The following is a 23265-nucleotide window of genomic DNA, read 5'->3' on the forward strand; positions in this document are numbered from 1 at the left end:
AAAGCATTTCAGAACCTATCCAGGTAAAAGGCACTTTACAAATCTAAAACCATGTTCTAAATACAGGACTATCAAAATAATACCAGCCAGATCTACTGGTTTAAACTGGACTTAATCTTCTAGGGCATCAGTGGAGATACACTGATTTGTAGCAGCCACTGGCCTCTTATGAAAACAATAGAGCATTTAAATTTTAAAAATTACAATTACAATCCTTTATTTTCATGTAATATAAGCCATTTAGACCTTAACTTCTCGTTCTGCATCCAATGTTCCTCCGACCTGTTCTTGCAACAAAGCATATGCTCGTTGCAAAGCTTGATATTCCATTGTCAACTGCCGAAATCTCAGTTCTGTTTCTTCTTTGGCCATACCCTGAAAGGATAACACACAGGTTTATAATTTGACTTTTCCAAAATGAAAAGTATAGAAAGTCTAACAGCAACCTCTGTGTTTCCTCTGAAAAAGGAAGATGGTGTCCTGTAATAACAGCACTTTTAAAATGCAAGTTGGCAAGCTGTGGTCATAAAAGTCTGCTTTCCTAGTAAAATATTACTTAAAAACACTTCAGTGAAAACAGGAGACAAGTCTTTCCTTACCAAGTGTGCACTACTTGCCAGAATTGCTGATCAAAACCATTATGAGGAAAAGTTCACCAATTTTTGGAAAAATGCAGAGCATGTCATCTATGAAATACTCTGACTGCTGAATCATCCCTCAATCACTGCATTACACACAGTCACCACTGGGGCTGCGTCAGTAGCATTTTTGAATGAACATGTGATTTTTTTTACAGTGCACTAGGTTTTCAACCTGAGAAAAAGACCAAAGGAGTGAATTAGTGGCTGATTTTCAGAGCTACTATGCACCTATAGCTTCCACAGAAGTCAAGGAGAGGTGGGGAGTCACAGTACTTAATTGCTTTTAAAAAATCCTTCTTTCATACTGCCATACATTAGATTGGTGCATCAATATCAAGAACAGAACTGTGTGGAGATTTATTTTTTTTTCAGACAAATACTGTATTTCCTGAAAATGCAGTTTCAGTCCTCTCAGGACTATTCATGTAGTCCTTAAGCACATCTGACTCAATAAAAAGTTTGGGTACTAGATTTACAGTTGTGGAGGTGATGGCTTTTTACCCAATAGCTCCGTGGTTAGAGCACTCACCCAAGACATAAGAAACCGAGATCTGGGTCCCTCAACTGCCCGAGGGATTTTTATGCCACATCTCACCCACATCTCAAAAGAACATCCTAACAACCAGACTGTAGTGCATTCTTGGGTAGGATATTTTCAATCCCTTCCAGGGTATCTGGTCCATTTAGCGTGGAACCGTAAATACGCACTGAAGAACAGTGAACATGGCTCTTCAGCCAAGTGGTTTGGCCACTGACCTGGGAGGGGGGAGGGACTCCTGGATTCCAGTCTCTGCTCTGGTGAATTTTAATTATTTTTTCAGAGTGGAATAGCATCAGGAGGTGAGAATAAGACCACTCCATCCCAGAATATCTTATTGCACAGGTGTTCAGGCACTCTCCTGAGAGGAGGGAGATGCAACTTCAAATCCCTGCAAAGGCAGAGACAGGAGTTGAACCTGTCGTATATAGTGTGTATGCTCTAACCAGTAGGTTACTTGATAAAAAAGGGACAATGGCACCAGTATTACCATCAACTTAAATATACGCTTTTGTTTCTGTTACTTTTCTTATACGTGCTGCCAAAACAAATGCTTTGTTTTAGGTCAAATAAAATATTTAATTCAAAATGAAATGAAATCATTCATTTTTTCATTTTAATGAGAAAAACAGAAACATTTTTACTTGATTCATATTGGCCCTTTTTCTTGTATTTTGGTTCAGCAGGCAAAAAAGCGAATGTTTCCACTCACCCGTAAATAAGTTAATCTTCTACGAGTGGCAAGGATTTTCTGTAATATCTTTTGGGCATCAAGTGCCCTTCCTCAGGCCCTTCCTGAGAGACCTTTTCCAACAGCTCTCCTAACTATACAGTTGGTCCAGTATATGATAACATAGAAAATCCTTGCCTCTTAGACATTTCCTAAATCATCACTGCTACCAACAACAAAGTGATCATTTACAGAATGTAGTTATCACATGCTACTAAAAAGATGGTTCACTGAAGAGACGCTTTTTTATCAAGGTTCTTGCTGGAACCTAGAAATAGTGATTGTAGATGGATCTGATATAAGATTCTGAATAAAACACTGACTTTTTTTGGACAATGTCATATGGGAATGAACTTCACAATACTGCTGATATTCAACCAGTGGTGTCAGCCTGCTGCTGTTTCTGCATTATCTCTTGGGCTAGAGACAGAAGTTACACATAAACTAGTTTCAGTGATCAGAAACTGGTTTAAACTGTGACAGAGCAGAAGTTCCGTGCACATAACCACTTTCAAAATGGCCAGAACTGGTTTAAGGTAAACCTGGTTGAATGTGGCATCAGCCTTAACTGATTTAGTTCACACCAGTTTATGTAACTTCTATCACAGACCTCTTCCAGATTCAAGTTAACTCACAGTCCCCCAAAATCCCAGCATGCTTTGCAGCCCTGGGCTGTGCTGTCCTGTCCTGTTTGCTCCAGAGAGTAGGGTTGGCCTCCTCTGCTCACCAGCTGGAGCAGTGAGAAGGGTGTGGAGGTGGAAAACCTAGCTCCAGAGTGCACTGGGGTCTACCTGTTGGGGGTGAAGCTGCCTATGCCAGGCTTTTCCCCCACCCACCATTGGAGTGGCAGAAAGGAGTGGCCAAACCCTGAGGCCGGGCAGACAAAATGAGGCAGAGGGGTCTTTAAGCCTTCTCCCTCTGCCTGACACTCCAGCCGGGGTCTGCCAGGGGTGCAACAGTCCCTGAGGGGATGGGGCATGGTCAGGCACCAGCCACGAGCCAGCATGCTGAGGCAGAGGGGAGGGAGGAGTCCCTGTAGGCCAGGAAGGGCCCCCCTTCCCAATCATGCTCAGTGGATCTGCCAGGGCCTGGCCATGCCAACCCCCACAGCTCATGCAGGGAGTGGGAAAAGCCTGGAAGGCTCCTCTCCCAGCTTCCCTCCAGGCTTCTGGCCACTGCCAAAGGGAAGGAAAAGCTTGTTCTAGTGCCCCCAGCTTCTAGCCTGAGCTAGTGAAGGCACGTGTTTGCATTTCCGTAATGTCTGTCCACTTGCTTCTCAGTTGAATCTATGCAGTTTAAACTAACCTGCAAAGATTGAACTGATTCAGCCTTGGGCTTTTTGACTGTCAGAGAAGGAATAAAAGTGCTTATAGTCTTTCTATTGCCCTGGCTGACTTCTTAATGCTAAGGATCGGGAAATTCAATTCAGAGAACACAGACTCTTTCTGTTAGACCCAGATGAAAAATCCCAGCTAAAATTACAATACACATGTGCATAGCCTTTGCAGCTTTCCTAGCTCTAAAAGATAATCAAATTCCAAGGTCTGAGGTATAAGATTTAGATGTGTCTGGTTTTGCCATGTGTGATAGACCACCAGAAGTATTATCCTCCAAAGGCGGGATTAAGCTCACAATCATTTGGGTACATCAGTGTCTCTGTCATATGATATATCAATTAGGAGTGGTAAAATGGCTTAGTAGTATGATTAGGAATTCTGATTAAAAGCATAGAATTAGTGCAGCATAAACTGAAGTTTGATCACATCTACTTGATGAATGGGGAAAAAATACCTCTTCCAAGTCATCATCAGGAGTGCAAGGAGTTTGATCTGTTCTGTCAGTCTGATATGAGATAGAAGAACCATCAGACTCAAGGGAAGCTTCTTCATCGTAGCCAAAAAATGTCTCCACCACCGGCTTCTGGCCAAACGACAATGTGTAAGTACAGCTAAACAATACAAATGTATATAACAACACAGCATAGTTGGGCCTCTCAAAATGTCTGAAAAATGCACTCATGGTTTCTCTAACAGATTTAAAACAGTATTAGCTTAAACACCAAAATATTAATTTTGGACTTCACACACTTCTCCAAAACAGTGATATACTTTTCAGAGAGCTGCATTCCTCTTTGTTTTAATCAGCTACCTTAGGCTATGTCTACACTTCAGTCCAGAGGTGCAATTGCAGATTCCCTAGAAATATGCAAACTACCTTTAAAAGACTTTCCCCAGCCTGATCACCAGTGGCCTTATTCATCTGTATGTTTTCATATTAAAGCTGACTCGACGTATTTCTGTCAAAATATTGACGTATTAAATCGAAACTTTTCGTAAGAAAAGGTTAATTTTGAAGAACATTTTACTTGAACACTTTGTGAGAAAAATATTAAGTAAAATTTTTTAAAAACAAAGTTTATTTTCAGCATTTTTTAAATGAAAAAAATCTAGGTTTCCAGTTTGCAATGACTTTGCCTTTAAAAATTGATGTTAGTTATAGTGAAAAAAATAAATAACTAAAAATAGTCAAAACTAAAACAAAATATTTCAAAAGGATCAGCATTTCAAAATGATATTGATCTGTGGTTCACTGAAGTTTTTTAGATTTGTACCTTCTGCATTTGGACATTATTTCAATATTTCACATATGCTAAAACCATTTCCAGCATAAATTTAGACCATTTAAACATGCATAGACACAAAGAATTAATCTGGGAATTGGTTAGTATGCTACAGTAGTAAAGGACTGGATTTTACATAAGCCTCAGGGGCTATAGTTTGCTCTGACTTACACCATGTGTAACCATACCAAGGACCTGTTTCATCTTTTAAAACATAGGGCAGCTCCTTGATGTTTCACCTTATCCTCTCATTGCACCAGTCCATTAATTATCCATCATGCAGACTATGCAACATTTCCTTCTTCCATCTCACTGAGCATTAATTTAAATGCTGCTGCTGTTTATAACTAATGATTTTATGCACATTGCTAGATTCCATAATGAATTATTTACACACATTTACTTACACATGTTTTAGACACTATTGTAGAAATGAGTTAAATTCATTTTTTTCTTATTCATAAAATCTGCCTACTCTTTACACAGACTATCTTATTACTCCTAAGGGATACTCAAACTACATGGAGTAATTAAGCTTTGCATATTAAAATGTAAGTAGTCAAGTATTAATAATATGAGATGTACACAGTTACCTCCTAAAGTATGTGGATTAAATATCACTAATGAATATTACAGGAGAAGTGCTATGGCATTCTTCCATGCTCCACCTAAAAAATAAGTCTTACTATTCTTTTAAATAATCATAAGACTCTATATAGGATTGTTCTTGAACTGCTTGACATAAACTCAGACTTAAGTTTCAGTTTTTCAAAAGTCACTTCTAATGAGGTGTCTATGAGATCTATGAGGTGTCAGCTTTTATATGCCCAATATTAGGTTCCTTATTGTGTTTCCACTGAAGTCAACAGAAGTCAGTGGGCCAGGATTTCATCCTCACCTTCAATAATACTGAACACTATCTCCCTCTAACTTCACCACAACAGACGTTATGTGCATCAGAATTTTAAATCGTTTTGCTCTTACCTTAGGAATTTTTGTCATTTTTTTCCTTTGTTTCCTGTACCTTAAAAGCTTATCACGTTCCTGGAAAAAATATATTTAGTTTATTTGTTAGCTGTTTTCAGAGTGTTAGTACTTAAATGCACTGCATAAATGTATGTATTCTTTAAATTAACAAAAATATAAACATTGATATCAGTAAAAGTCTGCAAGAAAAAATAGAAATAAGCATCAGTCATGTGCCAATGGCTCTCTGAAATCTAACAAGTGTACAATATGAATGTATCAGCTGCCTGATTATATGAGAATCCTGACAGCTAAGGACAGACTAATCAATATTTCACACTGACATTCTGGGGCTAATTGCACAGCTGATGTGTCAACAGAACATTCATTTAGATCCTTGTTACAGCTTTTTTCTGAGAGATGGGATATCTTCCTGGTACTGAGAAGTGAGATCTAGTTCTTACTTGGAAGTGCTTGGTGGTGCGTTCAGCTTATGTACTTGCATTTGGAGCCATGAACAAGTTGAATCAGCCAGTTACTACGGAACAGCAATCAGCAACCTTTTAAGGCCATAGGCCAGATGACCCAGTTTGGGTCAGAGGCAGGTGGCAGGGTGGGTGGGTGAATCCTAGTACCCAGCTGCTGCTGCTGCTTTTCCCCACAGCAGAACGGAAAAGTGCCTGCTGCTGAAGCCCCATGCCCACAATTTGGGTCAGATGGTTCCATAGGCTCTAGGTCAGGCTTGTCCAACGTACGGCCTGTGGGCCCCCATGCGGCACACCAAGCTATTTTCTGTGGCCCGATGTCCCTCGCTCGAGACAGGCGGGTGGAGGAGGGGAGGGGAGCCACTCACCCCTGTGGGGCCGGGCTCACGTGACCTCCCATGTCACATGAGCTGGGTCCTGCCACCACCCCAAGGGCTGCGTGGTGTGGGGCTGCCCTGGCTGCACCTGACGGGACGAGCTGAGGGCAGCACCTGCTTTTAATTGTCTCCAGCTTGGCCCCTTGACCCTGGTGTCCCGCCTACCTCCCAGGACCCACCAGGCTCAGCAGCCATTTGGCGGGGATGGGGCGCAGCAGGGCAGGGCAACTCCGGGGAGGCCTCAGCAGGCAGGGTCCTGGTGTGACGTCTGTGGGGCAAAGCAGTGGGAGCCAGTGTCCGCTGGGCCCTGTGCTCCAGACTCACCGTGCTGAGGCCACCGGGGCTGCGTGCGAGGGAAGCTGGGCACCATGGTGAGCAGGGACATGTGGGCAGGCAAGTGAGGGGCTGCAGTGCAGTGGCCACCTTGCTCTGGCCCCCCTCAGGCAGCACCGGCTCATGGGGCTGCACTGTTTGGGGGCAGCCCGGGGGGGAGGGGGGATTGTCACTCCCTGCGGCTGGGCTGGGTGCTGCTCTCCTGCCGTGGTGACTGCCTGCACCCTCCCAGGGGCCATTTGCCTTCACCACAGGGAAGCGCGGAGGACCGGAGTGGCTCGTGTTTCCCCAAGGCTTTCCTCCACAAGGAGCCGCCCTAGGCAGACCAGCCTGAGACCCTGCCAGGCTGGGAACCAGCTTTGCTCCCGCAGGTCCACCGTCCCCCATCTCATGCGTTGGCTGGGCCCCAGCCACATCTGTCCGAACATTGCCAAGACTTTGGGCAGTGATGTTGCTGGTGTGGGCAAGGCCTGGTGAAGCAGTGGCATAGGCGGCCCCTTGGCCTGTGTGAAAGTACCAGCTACATCGGTTTGGTCACATATTTTAACACGGCTGTCAAATATCTTCTGGGATTGCCTTCAAATGGTGGTTGTAGTAGGCAGAAGTGGGGCCCCAGCTGTTGAGATGGCTGGTCCAGGACTTCGTTTGCTGTGTTTGTCGCTAGCTGAGCACAGGTGGGGGTTTATGCCAGCTTTGCCTTATTTCAGGCTTGTCCAACATACAGCCCATGGGGTGATAAAATATGAATATGGCTCGCTGGCCCACTGGGTGATAGAAAGTTCATGATCCAGCCCCACATTCAAAAAGTTTCAACACCCCTGCTCTAGGTTGTGATCTCTAGTATGGAACATTCAGGGCCAGACTTCCCCAAGCGCTGCAGTCACACGGTTTCAGCCAGAGCAGATCCCAGGTCAGGGGTGCATTGGTGCACTTGCACACCTGTTTGATTCCTGCTCCACCCAGGCTAGGGACAGGCATTCAAAAAGCCCGAGCCTGAATTGATTCAATCTTTGCAGGTTACTCTAGTCCACATATGTGCACAGGGCAGGGGCTGCGTGCTGCCTGCTGAGGGCTTTCACTCTGCTGCCCTTCTCTGGGGCCTCCGCAGTCTGGTGTGTGCAATCTGGTGTTGCAAAGAACAGCAGAGTCATGCAGGGAGCTGCCTGCTGCTGCAAATTCCACACTGCCTTGGTGATGTACCCCCTGCATGCACATGGCTGCAGCAGGGGCAGTGGTGTAGAGTTGTGTGCAGGGGGTGCAGGCAGCATGGATCTCACAGCAGCAGGTAGCTTCCTGAATGGCTCCATTGTTCCCTGCATCACATGCCCTGCAGGTTGCACATGCTGGGCTACAGAGGCCCTGGGGAAGGGCAGCAGGGCAGGGAGCATGCACCTGAAGTGGGCAGCGCACAGCTCCTGCTCCGTGCACAGATCTGGGGAGTGTGGGTCCCTCCTGCCTCCTAGGAGTGCACGTGACAGTGGGGAGCTAGCCCTGTCTCCCCATCCCCGGACAAGCTGCCCATAGCCCCGTTCCACTCCTGCCAGAGCCCTGCAGCTGTGCATTGCAGCCCAGGCACTGTCCAGCTGGATAGCAGCCATGAAACTCTGGTAGCCTGCAGAGGGCTCATCACAAAACTGCAAAATCTGTGGGTTTCTCTGGTAAAATGAGAAATCTGTGTTTGCCTCTGTTAAAAGGCAAAATCTGTGGTTTACTCTGTTATTCCATGGGAAATGGAAAACCTGGATCCCTGATGATTAAGATGGGTTTAACCCCCACCCTGGCCTGCACACTACCCATCTGGGGTGTTCCTGGTGGGGAGGGGGAAGCAGTCCTCACCAGGCTTTCCCTTCCACCCACACTTGCTGCCCAAGGGATGTGGAGTGTTGCCAGACCCAAGCCTCTGGCCCCGGCTGGCACTCTGAGGCAAAGCAGGGAGCTTATCAGAACACAAAGCTCATCAGCCCATCAAGAAAACGAAGCCTGTCTCTTATTAGTTCACATGTGCCCTTAAACAGCTTTTTGCAAAGCATTTTAAAGGAAGAATGGAGGGACATTACCAGGTGACTGGTTGATTAGCTCCAAAAAGCCCAAAGTGGACACAGTTCTGTCTGCCTTTGTTCCGGTGAATTTGGAGACACACCGACATAGACACCTAGGCATTAGCCCACACACATAGGCATTAACTAGCAAGAGGGTGGTGTGACCATGACCAGATGCTGGCTGGGGTCTGTGTCACTGGGGTCTGTGGGGGAGGGGAGGGGGGAGGGATTCTTGCTTGAGCAGTGAGTGGTGGCGGGGGTGGGGGCAGGGGGAAGCCAGGCAGACACTGCTGTGCTTGCAGTCTTCACCTCCTTCTCAGCCAGCTGGAGCTCTGGCTAGGGAGGAGAGGGGCCGGGCCAGCTCTGCTCTCTGGAGCAGACAACCCAACCTAGCACAGCCCAGGGCTGAGAAGTATGCTGGGATGCTGGGGGACTCTGATTTAACTTAAACCAGGAAGGGATCTAGGACAGAAATTCCATAAACTGGTTTGGCCTAAATCAGTTAAGTCTGATACTACATTCAACAAGGTTTATTTTAAAGCAGTTTTGGCCGTTTTGAAACTGGTTTATGTACACTCACCTAATGTTCTTTTAGAGGTTTAAACCAGCTTCTGCTCACTGAAACTGCTTTATGTGTAACTTTTGTCCATAGCCCAAAGTTTAAAACTAACTGTCTGGCAGTGGCAGCAGCATTTCTAATCAGGCAGTGTGGAGGGAGTCTAATGACGTCAAGGCTCATTATAATCTACCTGACCCCTTCTAAACTCTCCATTCCACAGATGTTAATGATTCTCTCTTCTTTTTACTGGTCTTAATGTTCCACCAATCAAACTATCCCTTGTTCCTCAATTCTGCTGGCTGTTAGCTGATCTTCTAAAGAAGTTCCTATTTCACGGCCTGGCAGATTATTTTTACCTCATCCCAGTGAAGTTAGATTTGTTTTTATTTTGACCTTAAACTGAATAATATAGCTCTTAGCATATTAGTAAAGTTTCTAGTGTACTTTTAACTGGAGAAATATAGATGTTGTTTTAGATGTGATAATGCACGGCACCATTTGCACCCCCCCTTTTCAAAATTCTAGATTCTCTTTTCTCTCTACTAGGCCATTTCTCTTCTAGACTTCAAGGGATATTAAACTAGTGAGTGCTAATACCTTTTGAAAATGAGGCTTGAGCTTTTGCAGTTGTAAGCAGATATTATAAAACATTTAATAGTACTGGCACTTAATATTTCAGATTTTTGGAAAAACATTATTTTGGGTTCTTAAGAAAAGACCCAGTACCCATAAAACAATATACATTTTAAAGTTATATACATTAAACAACCCACCCCCCCACCATTATTCTCTAGCTTATTAATTTCCTAAGACAATTCTAAACAATGATAATATATTCTTACTAACATTTACATCATCACCTGTGATGAAGATTGGGTAGTCAGAATGCTAATAGTTTTTTGAATGACAGAATAACTCACTTTTTCTTAACTTCTGTACTGACAACAATTAAAAAATTATCAATACAAGTTAACAGACATCACCTGTATTTTATAGAAGCCAAAGGGAGCCTGTAGTGATAGGTTCCCTGGCACTGGTTCTAAACACACCAGTATTAATGGAATATGACTGCTTTCAGTTGCACTGAAAAAAAGCAAGATTTGAAACTGGTAGAAACTGTCTCTCTGCTTTAAGGAGATGGCTCCAAACTGTTACAGACCAAAACAGTTCCACTGCCAATGCTGCTAAGTGAACTTACTAGGAATTGTGGAGGCAGACTAACTATTTTGACTTCTCAAGATGCAGTTTTGTGTGCAAGGTAGAACAGAAGGTAAAACACCTTTCCAATAAACCAACCCCCTTTCCACTAAAGGAACTACTATCGTTAGAGCTTTCCCCAGGGCCAGTAGTGATAGGAACCTTGAGATAACCTATAAATATGAAAGTCATTAACAAATATTACTTTGAAACATATCATTATTACAAGAAAACATTAAAGGTTGTGCGTGTTCTGCATGATTCCCAAAGGCCCCCTGCAGAAAATAGCAGAAATGAGCATGGTAAAATTACTAATATACATTACTTACTATTACACTCTTCACATAGCCAGCAGTTTCAAGAGTCTAGTAAAAAAAATAGATATTATCATTAACTGCAAAGATAAAATATTGTATTAGTTTTCTTGTTCTGATTCAAGCATTATGGGTTCATCGCATAGCCCATTCCATATTTAAAAAAAACAAAATAATTTAATTTATTTTGTAAAGAATCTACAGAGGATGTGATAATCCAAGAGAATCAGGCCGTTTCTCTTGGTGTGATTAACATCCCGTGGGGCTGCTAGTCTAAGAGCTTTAATCAGCATTTCAAAGAATATTTTTAATACACTCAGTGTCTGATTTTGCAGTCCATGCTTAGACACATTTTCATTGGCTTCAATGCAAATTTTGATTATGAGAATAGGGATCTTCCAGGGCCAAGACATCACTTCCAATTTTCCATGTGCAAAATGATGAAAACCAAGTGGATCCAAGAGGAGAGATGTAGAAGTGGAGAGGTGTGCTGCTTTTACAACGTCACAGTGCCCTTTCCCCTGCCAAGAATACTTCTTAGTGTTCTGAAGGCTGAGGACCTTGTTCACATTAATTTTTGACGACTCAGGGAGCTCTTAACCACCATGAAGATGTGTAAACTAGTTTTAAGCACCCTTTAGGCGTCTTAAAGTTACACCACTTTAGGGCAGGTTTATCTCTGATCTGTTTTACCCTGTGTGTGTTCCACAAAGGTGTGCCCACACCCCTAAGATAAGGCACTCAAGTTTCAGTCCTCCAGTATCCTAGGATGCCGTGTGCCCTGCCCCCAGCCTCTTGTTCTATGTGGACAAACTCTCCACCCCCTGAACTCTACTGTCCAGGGGCTGGCACTGGCACCAAGCCAACTCCTTCCACCCCTGGGTGTGTGACTTGACCAGGCAGCTTGCAAGGGCACAGACCTGTACAGAAGGGAAGGGTAGCGTGCGTACAGGAGACAGCAAGGTAGTGAGCCAGATCAAGGCCCCTGTGAGCTGGGGCTTTCCTCTGGGGATAGGGGCAGTATCCCAGGATCCTGGCCCTTGCCCCAGCTCTGGCCCCACCCCTTCCCACCTGTCCCACTCCTGGAAACCACTCCCCACCCACCTGCGGCCCCGTCCTATTCTGTCTGGTCAAACACAACCTGCCTGTAGAGGCCACTTAGGGAGTTTTGGGAAGCTCTTGAGGGTGCAGGGGGGATGCTGACCTAGCATGGGGGGAGAGCAGGTGATAATAAATCAGCCCGCAACAGCTCACCAAAACACCCTAAGTGATGCTTCAGCCCAAATAATACCCCCACCCTTGCTTTAGTGGCTTCAGTGGCTGACTCCATTTCAGCACCCAGCCCCCAGCTGCTGTTCCCACCCACTGCCTATCAACCCCCCATTTCCCAGTCCCCATCATTAAACTCTCTCCTTACCAGCCTCATGCTCCTGACTCCACCAGCCCATCTCTCCAGCCCACCCCAAGTAGATCAGGGATAGAAGCCTATCCTAGCTCACCAGCCCTCTTGTGGAAGCTCACAGCCAAAGCTCCTGGTCAGGCCCCTGCTCACTAGCCCTCCAGTAGCAAGTCATGGCTGTGCAGGTCAGGAACAGTCAGAGAAGGTTTTTAGCTTGAATGCATGACTGCTCTGAACTCAAACAAGCACTAACACCAATCAACATTTGAGAAGCCTATAGTGCAATGCATAACAAAGCCCTGAGAGCGCCAGGAAGATATTCTTTCTCTGAAACAAACATTTCTCAACCCAGTGGCAATGTCTCACTGAAGCTAATGGTAGTTAGAAATGCACCCTGAATTTGAAAAAAACAGAGTATAAGTTCACTAAATTTCCACTGCTTTAAGCAGCACTAGCTCACAGAAGTGATATAAATTCCAGAAAGGCAATAAATTTGGTGATACCTTTTACTGGACCAACTGTATAGTTGGGGGAGATGTTAAACAACCTTTTAGACACTGAATAGCACTTTCTGCAGAGTTGGTGCGATTAAAACTATCACCAAGAAAATCTTTACCACTTGTGTATGTCCCGGACTTTTAGAGCCATTATAATGCTCCAACCCTAATAACATATATTCCATTGTTGTTCTGATGTGGGCTTTGGGTATTTTTGCGTAAGAAATCATTCAAGGTATCATTTTCTCCTTAACACACCAGTGTTCTGGAGCCTCATCTTTGCTAATCACAAAAAGGAAAATCATGAGAAAGAAAACAAATGTTAAAAGCTCTCAGCATCATTACAAACAATGGAAGGCAGAAAACAGTCCCTTGTGTAGTTTAGACTCGATCTTGCTCCCATTGTAGTCAGAAAGAATTCTTGTCACAGACTTCAATGGGGATAGAGTATGGTCATTAATGTGCTTACTAGAGGCTCGTGATAGCTGAGTGAAGCCCCCTTCTGCAAATACAAAGCTGTTGAAGGGTTTGTTTTCAAATAAAGTTCTTTCAGAATCCTCTTAGATTCAGTTCAGTTACTACAGATTGCTATAAAGGGAAGTCTACAGAAATCATCATTGTGTTTGACACAAATAATGCCTGGTTGCTCAAGGGTTTATTTTCTTTTGTGATGACCTAGGCCACCAGATTCAAGAAAGCCTGTATTGCTTCATTACCTTAGAGAGTTCATCTATAATATTTTGCTGTTCAATAATTTGTAGTCTCAGAAATTCAACTTCTCTTTCTTCTTGACTATGGTCAAGGTCATTTAAAGAGCTCGGTCTCCTTATTGTCCCAGCTCTTTGCCTCTAAAAAAAAAAATACACACAGAAATAGCAGACAATTAACTTTGCCAAAATAAGAGTATATGTAATTCTTCCTTTTTCCCAAGGAGTAATTTGTCTAGGATAATCAACGAACTAATGGTGAGTGATGCTTTCTCTTTTCTTAAACAATAAATGCGGATGGAAAAGCAAAGTTGCTCTTCAAGCTAGAGGAAGCTAGAAGCTAGGGTATTAGGGAGGTACCTTGCTTAGATTCACCTGGTGGTCCACATATTATATTTACTCAAATGTATGACAACCTTGGATTTAAGCTGACCCTCCCCAAATTAGATTCTATATATGGAAAATGTATAAATTTATTATAATTTTCTAGGTATATTTTCTAATTATTGGAGAGCTATCTTAAATTCATTCCCACTCCCTACCCCCAGCTACAACAGGGAAAGCAGTGGGTGGGGAATTGGGGTCAGGCCCTCTGCCTCCCTGCAGTTCTTCCCCCTCTAGTCTCCCTGTTCCCCTGCTACTTGAACTGCCTCCCCATTCCCAGGTCCTCACAATCTCTGCCCTTTCCCTGCACCCATTCCCCTGACAGTAAGGGAGTGGGGGGGAGGGAAGAGGGGACAGAAGCTGCAGAGGGCAAATGGAGAGGTGGAGTAGGAGACTGCTGTGGATCTGACACTGCCCATGACTCAGGCTCAGGGCCAGAATCATAAGAGCCACATGTCCCCACCCCACCCCCCTTACCCCACTTTTTAACTTGAATCTAAAATAAAGGGTTTTTCTCCTCCATGCTGATGGGGGGGGGGCACCTCACCTTAGATTCAGGTAAATATGGTAACTATTACATGCCCTTTCATAGCCCACCAAGACCAGATGTTAACATCTTGAAAAGACCATAAGTTTGGCTCCACCAGAAGTATGCACAATGCTACATGTGGTTTTATATTATTGAAGCAGGAACATTAAGAGAGACAGGAGACTCAGACTAACGTTCCTTCTTTATGGATCATTTCTATCTAATTCTAGCTGCATGCAACTGGAACAATATAGAGCAGCTGAGTGTTTTTGGTCCTTCTGCATTCAATTACCAAAAATCAACAATTAACAATTAAAAAAAAAACCTAAGAAGTCACAGACACAAATTTCCAAATCACTGTTAAGCCATTCTGAAATAGATGCTATAAGTGAGAGAGTGTGTGTTCCTATTTTACCTACCAAGCACTATTCATCTTAATCAAAATATAGGAAATGAACCTGATTTCCTTATTGTAACATTTTATTATATGTTAGTATTATAAAAAAGATAAGCTGAAGTAAAATATTTTCTAAACTGGGATGTGTTTGAAAGCAAAACTCTTTTTGACCAATTTTTTGGTTATTGGAACTTATGCTGTAAACAGATAAAAGCCATGAGGCATGTAGTGATGAGTAACATAATAGCTTGGAAAACACATGGAGTTAATGAAAATATATGTTTACTGTCTTGCAAGTTTTGGTGATATTTTTGTTAAATGTCTGAATTGATCCGAACTGCAAGTGTTGAACTATAGCTGACAATGCCAATAGAGAAGCCTACCATTTCAATGTTCTCTTGTGTTACAAATTTCAATTTATTTTCCATTCGGCGTAAGGCATGTGACAGATCTTCATTCTTCCTACTGAGTCGTTTATTTTTATCCAGGAGGGGTTTATATTGACTTTCTGCTTCTCTCAGACGTTTTAACTGAAATATTAAAAAAAAATATCTCACTATGCGATTTTTATTTATCTCACATGCCAATATAAATGATTAAACAAAAGTCTATTTCACTACAACAATAATAGAAAACACTCCCGATTTTGAAAAATGCAAAGCAGAACAGGCAAACCCTATCACATAAGTAATTTTTGGCCTGTTTCATTGATATCAGTGTGTTTTTTATCAGCCCCCTGATGAATTTCCACCAAATTCCTCTTCACTGAAGATGCTTTTGACTATTTTTTTCTGTTGAACTATTTCTTATGTGATCCTCATCACCAGGATATGTGAGCATTTTCCAATCTTATGAAGAGCAGATATTAGATATTGTTATTTCCTTTGCTCTCTTTCTTTCTGTCAGCAGGTTCTGGACTTGAGTGTGCTTTGTTTGCTCTTCTATGACATTGCTGGGGGAAAGTTCTTCTCTCTGCTCTGCCCCTTGAGAGTGAGGGAAGAGAAGCCTGTATTAGTGGTATTGACACCTATCTATAAGGAAGAGGGTCACTGATGTTAGGGTTTATTTTATTTCCCTACCTCAAAGTAGACGTCAACATAATAATGTGACTCTCTAAAGTGTCTCTCTTGGGGCTTATTAAAGTTCATTAACAATAACCAAACCCAAAGCTACACTGGACTTTTTCTGACCCTAAAATCTGTCAATCCTCTATGAGTAATGTATAACGGGAAAGAGAGACATCCTTTTCCATTAATGAGTGCAGTGTGAGCACATTGTGTAAAAAATATACCCTTAGGTGATGTATTTAATGAAAGGCTATGCTGAAAAATGAATGCCAGCTAACATCAGCTTAAATATAAAATACTGTTTCATTGTTTTATAGACAAACATATTTTGGTGATGTCATATTACAAAATGAGATACTATCTGGCATAAAAGGATGAGAGCAATCAAATGTCCAGACTTATTTTCTCATGTAATATGCACACTCTACATGCATTGCTGGGTTACAGACATTACTGATTTAATGTTCTTCATAAATTCAGCCTACATGGCATCCTGTTTTACTGCCCTTGTTTTCAACCCTGGTATAACATTTGTGGATCCAGTGAAATTACACCGGAGTTGTCTTCAATCCACAAAATACCCACATTCAGTAACACTTCTGTGGTAATATTTCGGGTATGGCATTATGCCTGTAACTCAAAAGACATTTTAAGAAAGAGCAAATAATTTGGGTAAACATGGAAGAACACACATTTACTTCCAACACATGAAACAAACATGATTCTGATTTTGTTTTATAGTCTTATGTTTCCTTTCTTCCCATCTTCAGTTTCAAACGCCACTTAGTTTCCCGGTTTTTGAAACCAAAGTGGAAGTGCCAAGATGGGAGCATGGCCCTTGTTTAATCATCTCCAATATTCAAATTATGACAGTGGCAAAAAGACTGATTTTTCAGAGACTCCCTGCCCCATAATTTACTTATCATATTTTGCTCTGTTATTCAAAAAGACAGATTGAAACTGCAACTGCAAACTGAGAAATGTCTATCTGACTCTTGTCTCTTAGAAGCAGGCAATGAGTTTTTGTCCCTCATTATAATAAATACAGTTACAATGAATGACTGATTTTAACATTTTTCAACCTTAATTTTCAGCTGACTCTGTAAAAGTCTGCAGCACTTAATTTTATTATATTAAGCCTTTTCTCACGGTGTTTCATTCTGAAAGAAATTGCCTAACAAAAAGTTAGACAGCTCACAAAAACAGTTTCAAGAAATTGCCAGCCCAGTTTTGTAGATCTGTGATGTTTGAATAAGCATCTGAAATTTAAGTTGTTAATTGAGCTAAACCAAATTGTATTCAAGATACATTCAGGACTAAATGATGAACTACAGCAGGATTCAGTAGTAAACTGATGGATGAGTGCATTGTAAAACTATACTACATAAATTCGATTTTCTTGTACCTTCCCAAAATCAGTGTGGATTTTTCGTTCTCCTTCCTTTCAAAATATCCCTTGGTCCAGTACTCTCAGAGAGATGCTTGAGGGACAAAAGGGAGTGGATTAGAGAGTATCACTTTATAATTCTGGTGCTACCCTCCAAAAAGTGTTGCAACTGTTCTGTTTCCAGTTCAATTGATTTAAAAAATCACTCATCACCCTTTCATACTATCTTGCTCATGTGCCTTCCCTCAAAGAGAATTTCCTACAGAGCAAATGCTACTGGGACAAACTCCACAATATTTTGAGATGTTTGTCTGATGACATGAATGATTTTTTGAGGTTTTACAGCTATGGCTGTGTGGTCTCGATGGATAGGTAATGTTAGACTACATTCAACTGTATCATCCTTATATTTATATGCATTGTGGTATTCTCCTGGTCATAACTGGATCAGGAAAGTCTTCTGGTTTGGTAAACACATATTTGGGGGGCAGATACACTGCAGACTTCCTGTTGGACTTCCCAAGAATCCCATGGATAATGTATGGAAATGGCTAGGTAAGAAATCATGTTTAACCCTTGGCATGGAGCAAGTATTTGTGTTTGGTATTCCTGGGTATAAGGAAACATTTTGGGGCCTCAGCTAGCAGGCTGGGTATAAGCTCTATTCCTTGGTTTAAGATGAAGAGTAAGATCAGGTTATTGTTCTGATATATCATTTCATGTGTTCTTATATCTCTGTCTATCTCAACATATGGTTAGTGATGTCTTATGTTTGCTCTTGTTTTTATAATAAATCTTTCTGTTATCTTTTATAGCATGCTTACTGTCAGAGAAAAGTTTGATTTAAAAGCATTTGACTATACAGGCAGGGCTCTTTCAAGAAAGTGGGGAGGAGGGGGACAGGATTTATCTTTTCTGAGCACATAACTAAACAATAGTGTGTTCCTTCTAGCTGGCAAAATCCCCTCTGTTAAAGATCTGGCAAGACCTAGGTAAGGCAAATAAAGCTGAGGTGCCAGGTCAGGGAGGTGAGCTTTAGAGCATCTCAGTCTGTTCTCAGTGGTCAAGCAGCAGATGGCAGAGAAGTGTTTGGGGCTAACAGGCACCCCTGGGAGTGTGTCTTAAAGATGCATCTGACTGTAAATGGGCTTGGGGGTCTGCCACAACTGTTTCACAGGCTTTTACTCTTAGGACAATGGGAAAGACCTCCCATGCAAATCTGTGGAAGGTGGGAACGAACAATACCGAAAGGCATGCGGCTGCCAAGGCTCCACACTCTGCAGTACACTCTCCTGGAAACACCTGATTCACACAGTCATACCTTCTAAGAATCTTCTGCATGTTTGTTCCCACATAATTAGGAACATCCATTCTCCTTTTCAGGCCTTCTGTGCGGCCCAGCAGGTTCCCCATCACTCCTTGGCAATCTAGTAGAAGCTAAAACTAACTAACGATCAAATCTTCCCAAAGGAAGGTCATTGTCTAACTTTTTCTGCAATAGGCCCCAGGTGAAGGAGGATAAAAGAGTGCAGTGTTGTCTCTAGTGAGTGTTTATCTGCCACCTCAAATTCTGATAAGCATTCATTTCCTGAAAACTAATAGCAGTTTCTACTTACAAGCTCATTTCTTTCTTCTGACAGCAGTGCATTCCGATCTTCCAGCTTCCTGATGATTGCACTTAGTTCAGCAATTTTAAGCTGGAAACGACGGGCATCCTTTTCATCCAACTGCTGTTCCTAAAACAAAGATCAACTGCAAATAACTGTTCATAGATGCAAATAACTTTACATAGGTAACTATGTAAAAAAAAAATCCCAAACCCCAGCTTTTTAAATCTAAACATTTCTAATCTGTATATGTAGAAGAATGTAATCTATGCCTTTGTAGAACTGATCACTGAAAACTGCATGATGAGATCAACAGAAAGTTACGGGAGCAGAAATGTAACAAAGTATGCAAATGCAAAGTATGTATATGCAAATACAGAATCACAAATGTTAAACTTGGAATTATGAAAGAAAACATTGAAATCCAAGGCAATATTTCTAATATATGCCACTGTTGAACTGAGAGTTTCAGATGTGTGACCCACTCTTAGTACTTTGTTAGAGGGAAATGATATTTATACATACTGAAATATAAATGCACAAATGCCATGCAATTATACCATTGCAACTTCTATGAAGTTGTTGCCCTAGTTTAGATTCTAGAGGGTCACGCATCAAACATATAGGGCTGTGCTTTAATCTATCAAAAATGAAAATGCTTCAATCAAATTGTAAGCAAAACCAAATATATAGGAAGGCATATTTTTATTCTTCAGAATCAAAGAGCAGTTACATCTGTTGACAAATTATGATTTTTTTCTCTATCAGGCATTTAACCTAATATTTGATGAAACAAGAACAGAACTTTGATCAAAATGAGCAAATTAATATTCATAATCCTAAATGTAACTTTCAGAAGGTCTAAGATTCCTCATTCAACAGGTGCAGGAGAGGCTCTGAAGAAAGAATAAAAGAGATTTTTGTATATGTTCTCAATCATCTAATCTTTTACCAAGAAAATTAAGAATTGCTGCAAAAGAAATCTTGATGAGAATCAACAATGAAATATATATCACAGACGTATGAAGCTAATTAACTGGTTTTTTAAATATTAGCAAATTAATGCAGAAGCAGCAGAGTGGAATAGTTACACATAAGGCAATATAAAAGGGTGACTAAAATTTAAAGCCATTAGTATATTGCATAGTATGAAAAAGCAGCAGATAATAGGTTAGTAGGCATTCAGTTCACTTCCTAGACCACTGGTTGAAAGCAAAAGCAAAAAGCATGTAACCATTAGTAACAGAGATGTTCTAGGAGGACCGTATAAGCTTGTATGCTATTGATTGCATTATCTTACTGATTTCCCTCTGCAAATTATATTTGTACATTTGTTTACAATACATGTTAGCCGCCTAGAAAACTAGGACACATACATTACTGAGTTAGAAATGCATTTGCATCATTTGTCAGCAGAGATTGTCAGACTGTCAAATTAAGGCAGGTGGTTGAAGTGTGAATACATTTAAAACATGGAAAATTCCACCTTACTGACATAAAACTGAAACAAAGAAAACAAAAAACAAGAAATAAAGTTAGAACAAAACAAAAAAGCAAAAGCTCTCCCATGGTCTGATCTGATTTTAGGTCTGAAAGATGTTTGCACCGAATTAGCAGTGTTAGAAGAAATTTCTTGGTTTTCTCTGTACATCTATGGGAAAGCTGTTGCTTGAATATGCACTCATCAAGATTGTGTCATCTTTTTTTGTTTGTTTCTTTGCTTGCTTTTTTTTTTAGGTGAAACCACGTGAAAGTGCTTACGGGGCTTCCTGAATGATCTGAAGCGTCTCCTGCACCACTTGCATAAGGAAGTTCCCGTTTGGGGCTGCTCAGATGCCGATCAGACTCTTTGATCTGGGAAAGTTGTTCATCTAAAGCCTCCTTTTGGAGCTGAAGTCTCTGAGCATGCCCGGCTTGAACCCCTAACTCTCTTTCCAGCACGTAGACTGCTCTGTCTTTAAATTTTATCTCCTCCATCTATAAGGAGAACAAAATACAATCACACACGCATGCATGTTACAGGTCTGTGGTTACCATAGAAACTGGCAGCATGACAATGGCACAGCATTTTGGACGGTACCCAAAGGTACACAGTCATTATTACAGATTTGACACCCCTTAATATTGAAAAAGAACAATATTTTCTTGAAAATAAAGTAGCAATAAGTGCTTGAAAGTGACCATATGAACAAACTTGCTTCATTTGTTCATTAGCATTGCATTTCTTTTATTTTAAACCACTTTCAGGAGCCTCCCAGGTGAAATAACCATTATACTTTAAGGTTCTCTCAGTAGATTTGATCAGAGCATTGTTTTTTCATTCCATTAATTTTTTTAAGTTTTCAGATTTTTTTTTTATTCCAGATCTGTCATAAGTGCCTGGATCTCATCTTCTATCCCTGTTGACATAAACACTATCAAAAAAGCTGTTTTCATGGAAAGAGGGAGGAAGGAGCACTCTACCACAGACTTATTAGGGATGTGAGACAAACTCAGATCCCTTTGTGGAAATGAGTCTCTCCCTTGGGGAAGGAATCTGTACAGGCATTTAAAGCATCCGAGGCACATCTACTGGTGAAAATGTGCATCTGTGGACAAGTACTTAAAGGAGAAATAATAACATATTTGCAGTACTCTAAGTACTTCTGAAACATTATGTATTTAAGTGAAACTAACAGCTTTTTACCTCTGAGCTTTTCAAAATCAGGAATTACAAGCAAGAATTCAGCCTTCTGTTATATTTTTTAAGAGGACTGGTAGAAAACCCAGATAAAATAACACTAAATTGGTCATGTGGCAGTCACTAAATTACTTCAATTACAGCAATATCAAGGTCAAGCATAGGGGCATAAGCACCAAGAAAAAAGAAGCATATCTTAATTTACACTTGGTACGCAGTGATTTTTCCTCAAATGGATACCACTGAATGCAGTATTAGGATCCTTAAAATCAGTATCCACATAGGGGATAGTGTAGTTTGTGTCGGCTGCAAAAGCCATAATACGTAAGTACTTGGGCAGCTAGCTGATGTTGAGCTCCATGCTGCTACAGCTACACTGCCAGCAGTACTTGAGCCAGCTGCTTTAAACCTAGCTTGGGTATATCTAGATGATCTGTAATGATCACTGAGGTGACTTGTGCAGATATACCTAGAATTGGTACTGTGCCCCTGACATCCAGAAAAAGTAATTATTTCAAAACTTTAAATGTTAGCTGAACTATACAAGCAAGGAAATTCACATTTAAAACCTCCATTCCTTCCATATACTCCCATGTCTCAGTATTTTACCTGATGTAACATATAACATACATGATCCATGATACATTGTACATAAAGTAAAACTAGAGTTCAAGCTCCTTGAATGCACAATGGAAACATTGATGTGCAATGAATTCAAGCTCTTCTCATTTATTATACGTGTACAAAAATTTAGGCACACATAATTTTAACTTAACATAATTCCAGACCTGTCATACTGTGTTGGGAATGTCTATTATATGCCTACTTTTTAAAAGAGCTATGTGAAACCCTGAACTCCAAATCAACTTGCATTACGCCTGCACCTAAGTATGAAGTCTTGGCCCTAAGCATATCAATAAGATAGTGGCCAATAACTTCAATGGAGTATTAAATTTCACCCTATCTGTTCAAGCACCTTAATCTATAAGTGTGCCACCTGAGTTGGGAAGTTGAATATACTCCCTCCACCAACTGCCCTTCTTCCGGTTGTGTTTAGTTCCTCTATAGATTATTTCCAATGACAGAGTGTTCCTATTTAACATAGAGATAAAATAGCACACACCATGCAACACACTGTTTCCATTTTCAGGAGTACTACAAGGACCTGCAATACAAACAATGGTGGGAAGTATGCTCCACCTGAGGTATATGAAATATTATAAGAAGTGGATATGTCTACTTGCTTGTGGAAAAACAAACATTGCTTGTAATGTATCTTTGTCAAAAAAGTCAAGGTAAGAGTGTGTGTGTGTGTGTGTGTGTACACTATTTTTCCTCTATTCAAAAGTATCAACAAGTTACACCCCCCTTTGAAAACAGAACACATTGAAATATTGTGTGTGCTATTTTATCAAGGATGCTTTTAAAAATTCTCAGCAATTCTGAAATCTATTGAAGTTTTCCTCCTAACAAAGAAATATCTAGACTCTTCCCATGGAATGTATAAACACAGGGAAACCTAAAGGGACCTGTAAATGAAAAGGATAAAAACAAACTGGAGAGCTCAATCCCCCTTTGTGTGAATACAAAGCATTTTATAACACAGGCAACATTTTCAAGGAGAAACATGAAATCAGAACAATACAAAACTTCCTTAAAGTAATGCTATAAACTACTAATGTTTGGATTTTTGCAAAAGAAAACTAAATTTAAATGCCATGAAGAAACAAGAAGACACCAGTACTTACATCTTACAGCAATGTTCAGACTCAGGAATTAAATACAGTGATTTCATTTTATAGTTCATTCTTA

The 23265-nt window shown here is 41.2% G+C and overlaps 1 protein-coding gene across 1 annotated transcript in view; it reads right to left on the minus strand.

Annotated features, from left to right (window-relative positions):
* The window catches only part of JAKMIP3 (Janus kinase and microtubule interacting protein 3), a 195919-nt gene that overhangs the window by 76500 nt on the left and 96154 nt on the right, over positions 1-23265 (minus strand). The window contains exons 4-11 of the mRNA XM_090058773.1: positions 20535-20750; positions 18783-18902; positions 15096-15242; positions 13412-13543; positions 10815-10850; positions 5514-5573; positions 3701-3829; positions 247-375 (exon numbers count right to left, since the gene is read on the minus strand). Of these exons, the coding sequence (XP_089914899.1) occupies positions 247-375; positions 3701-3829; positions 5514-5573; positions 10815-10850; positions 13412-13543; positions 15096-15242; positions 18783-18902; positions 20535-20750 (969 nt within the window). The remainder of the gene's footprint in view (positions 1-246; positions 376-3700; positions 3830-5513; positions 5574-10814; positions 10851-13411; positions 13544-15095; positions 15243-18782; positions 18903-20534; positions 20751-23265) is intronic.

Source organism: Crocodylus siamensis, chromosome 7, assembly GCF_052110815.1.
Source record: "Crocodylus siamensis isolate JL-2025a chromosome 7, ASM5211081v1, whole genome shotgun sequence".
Taxonomy (NCBI): domain Eukaryota; kingdom Metazoa; phylum Chordata; order Crocodylia; family Crocodylidae; genus Crocodylus; species Crocodylus siamensis.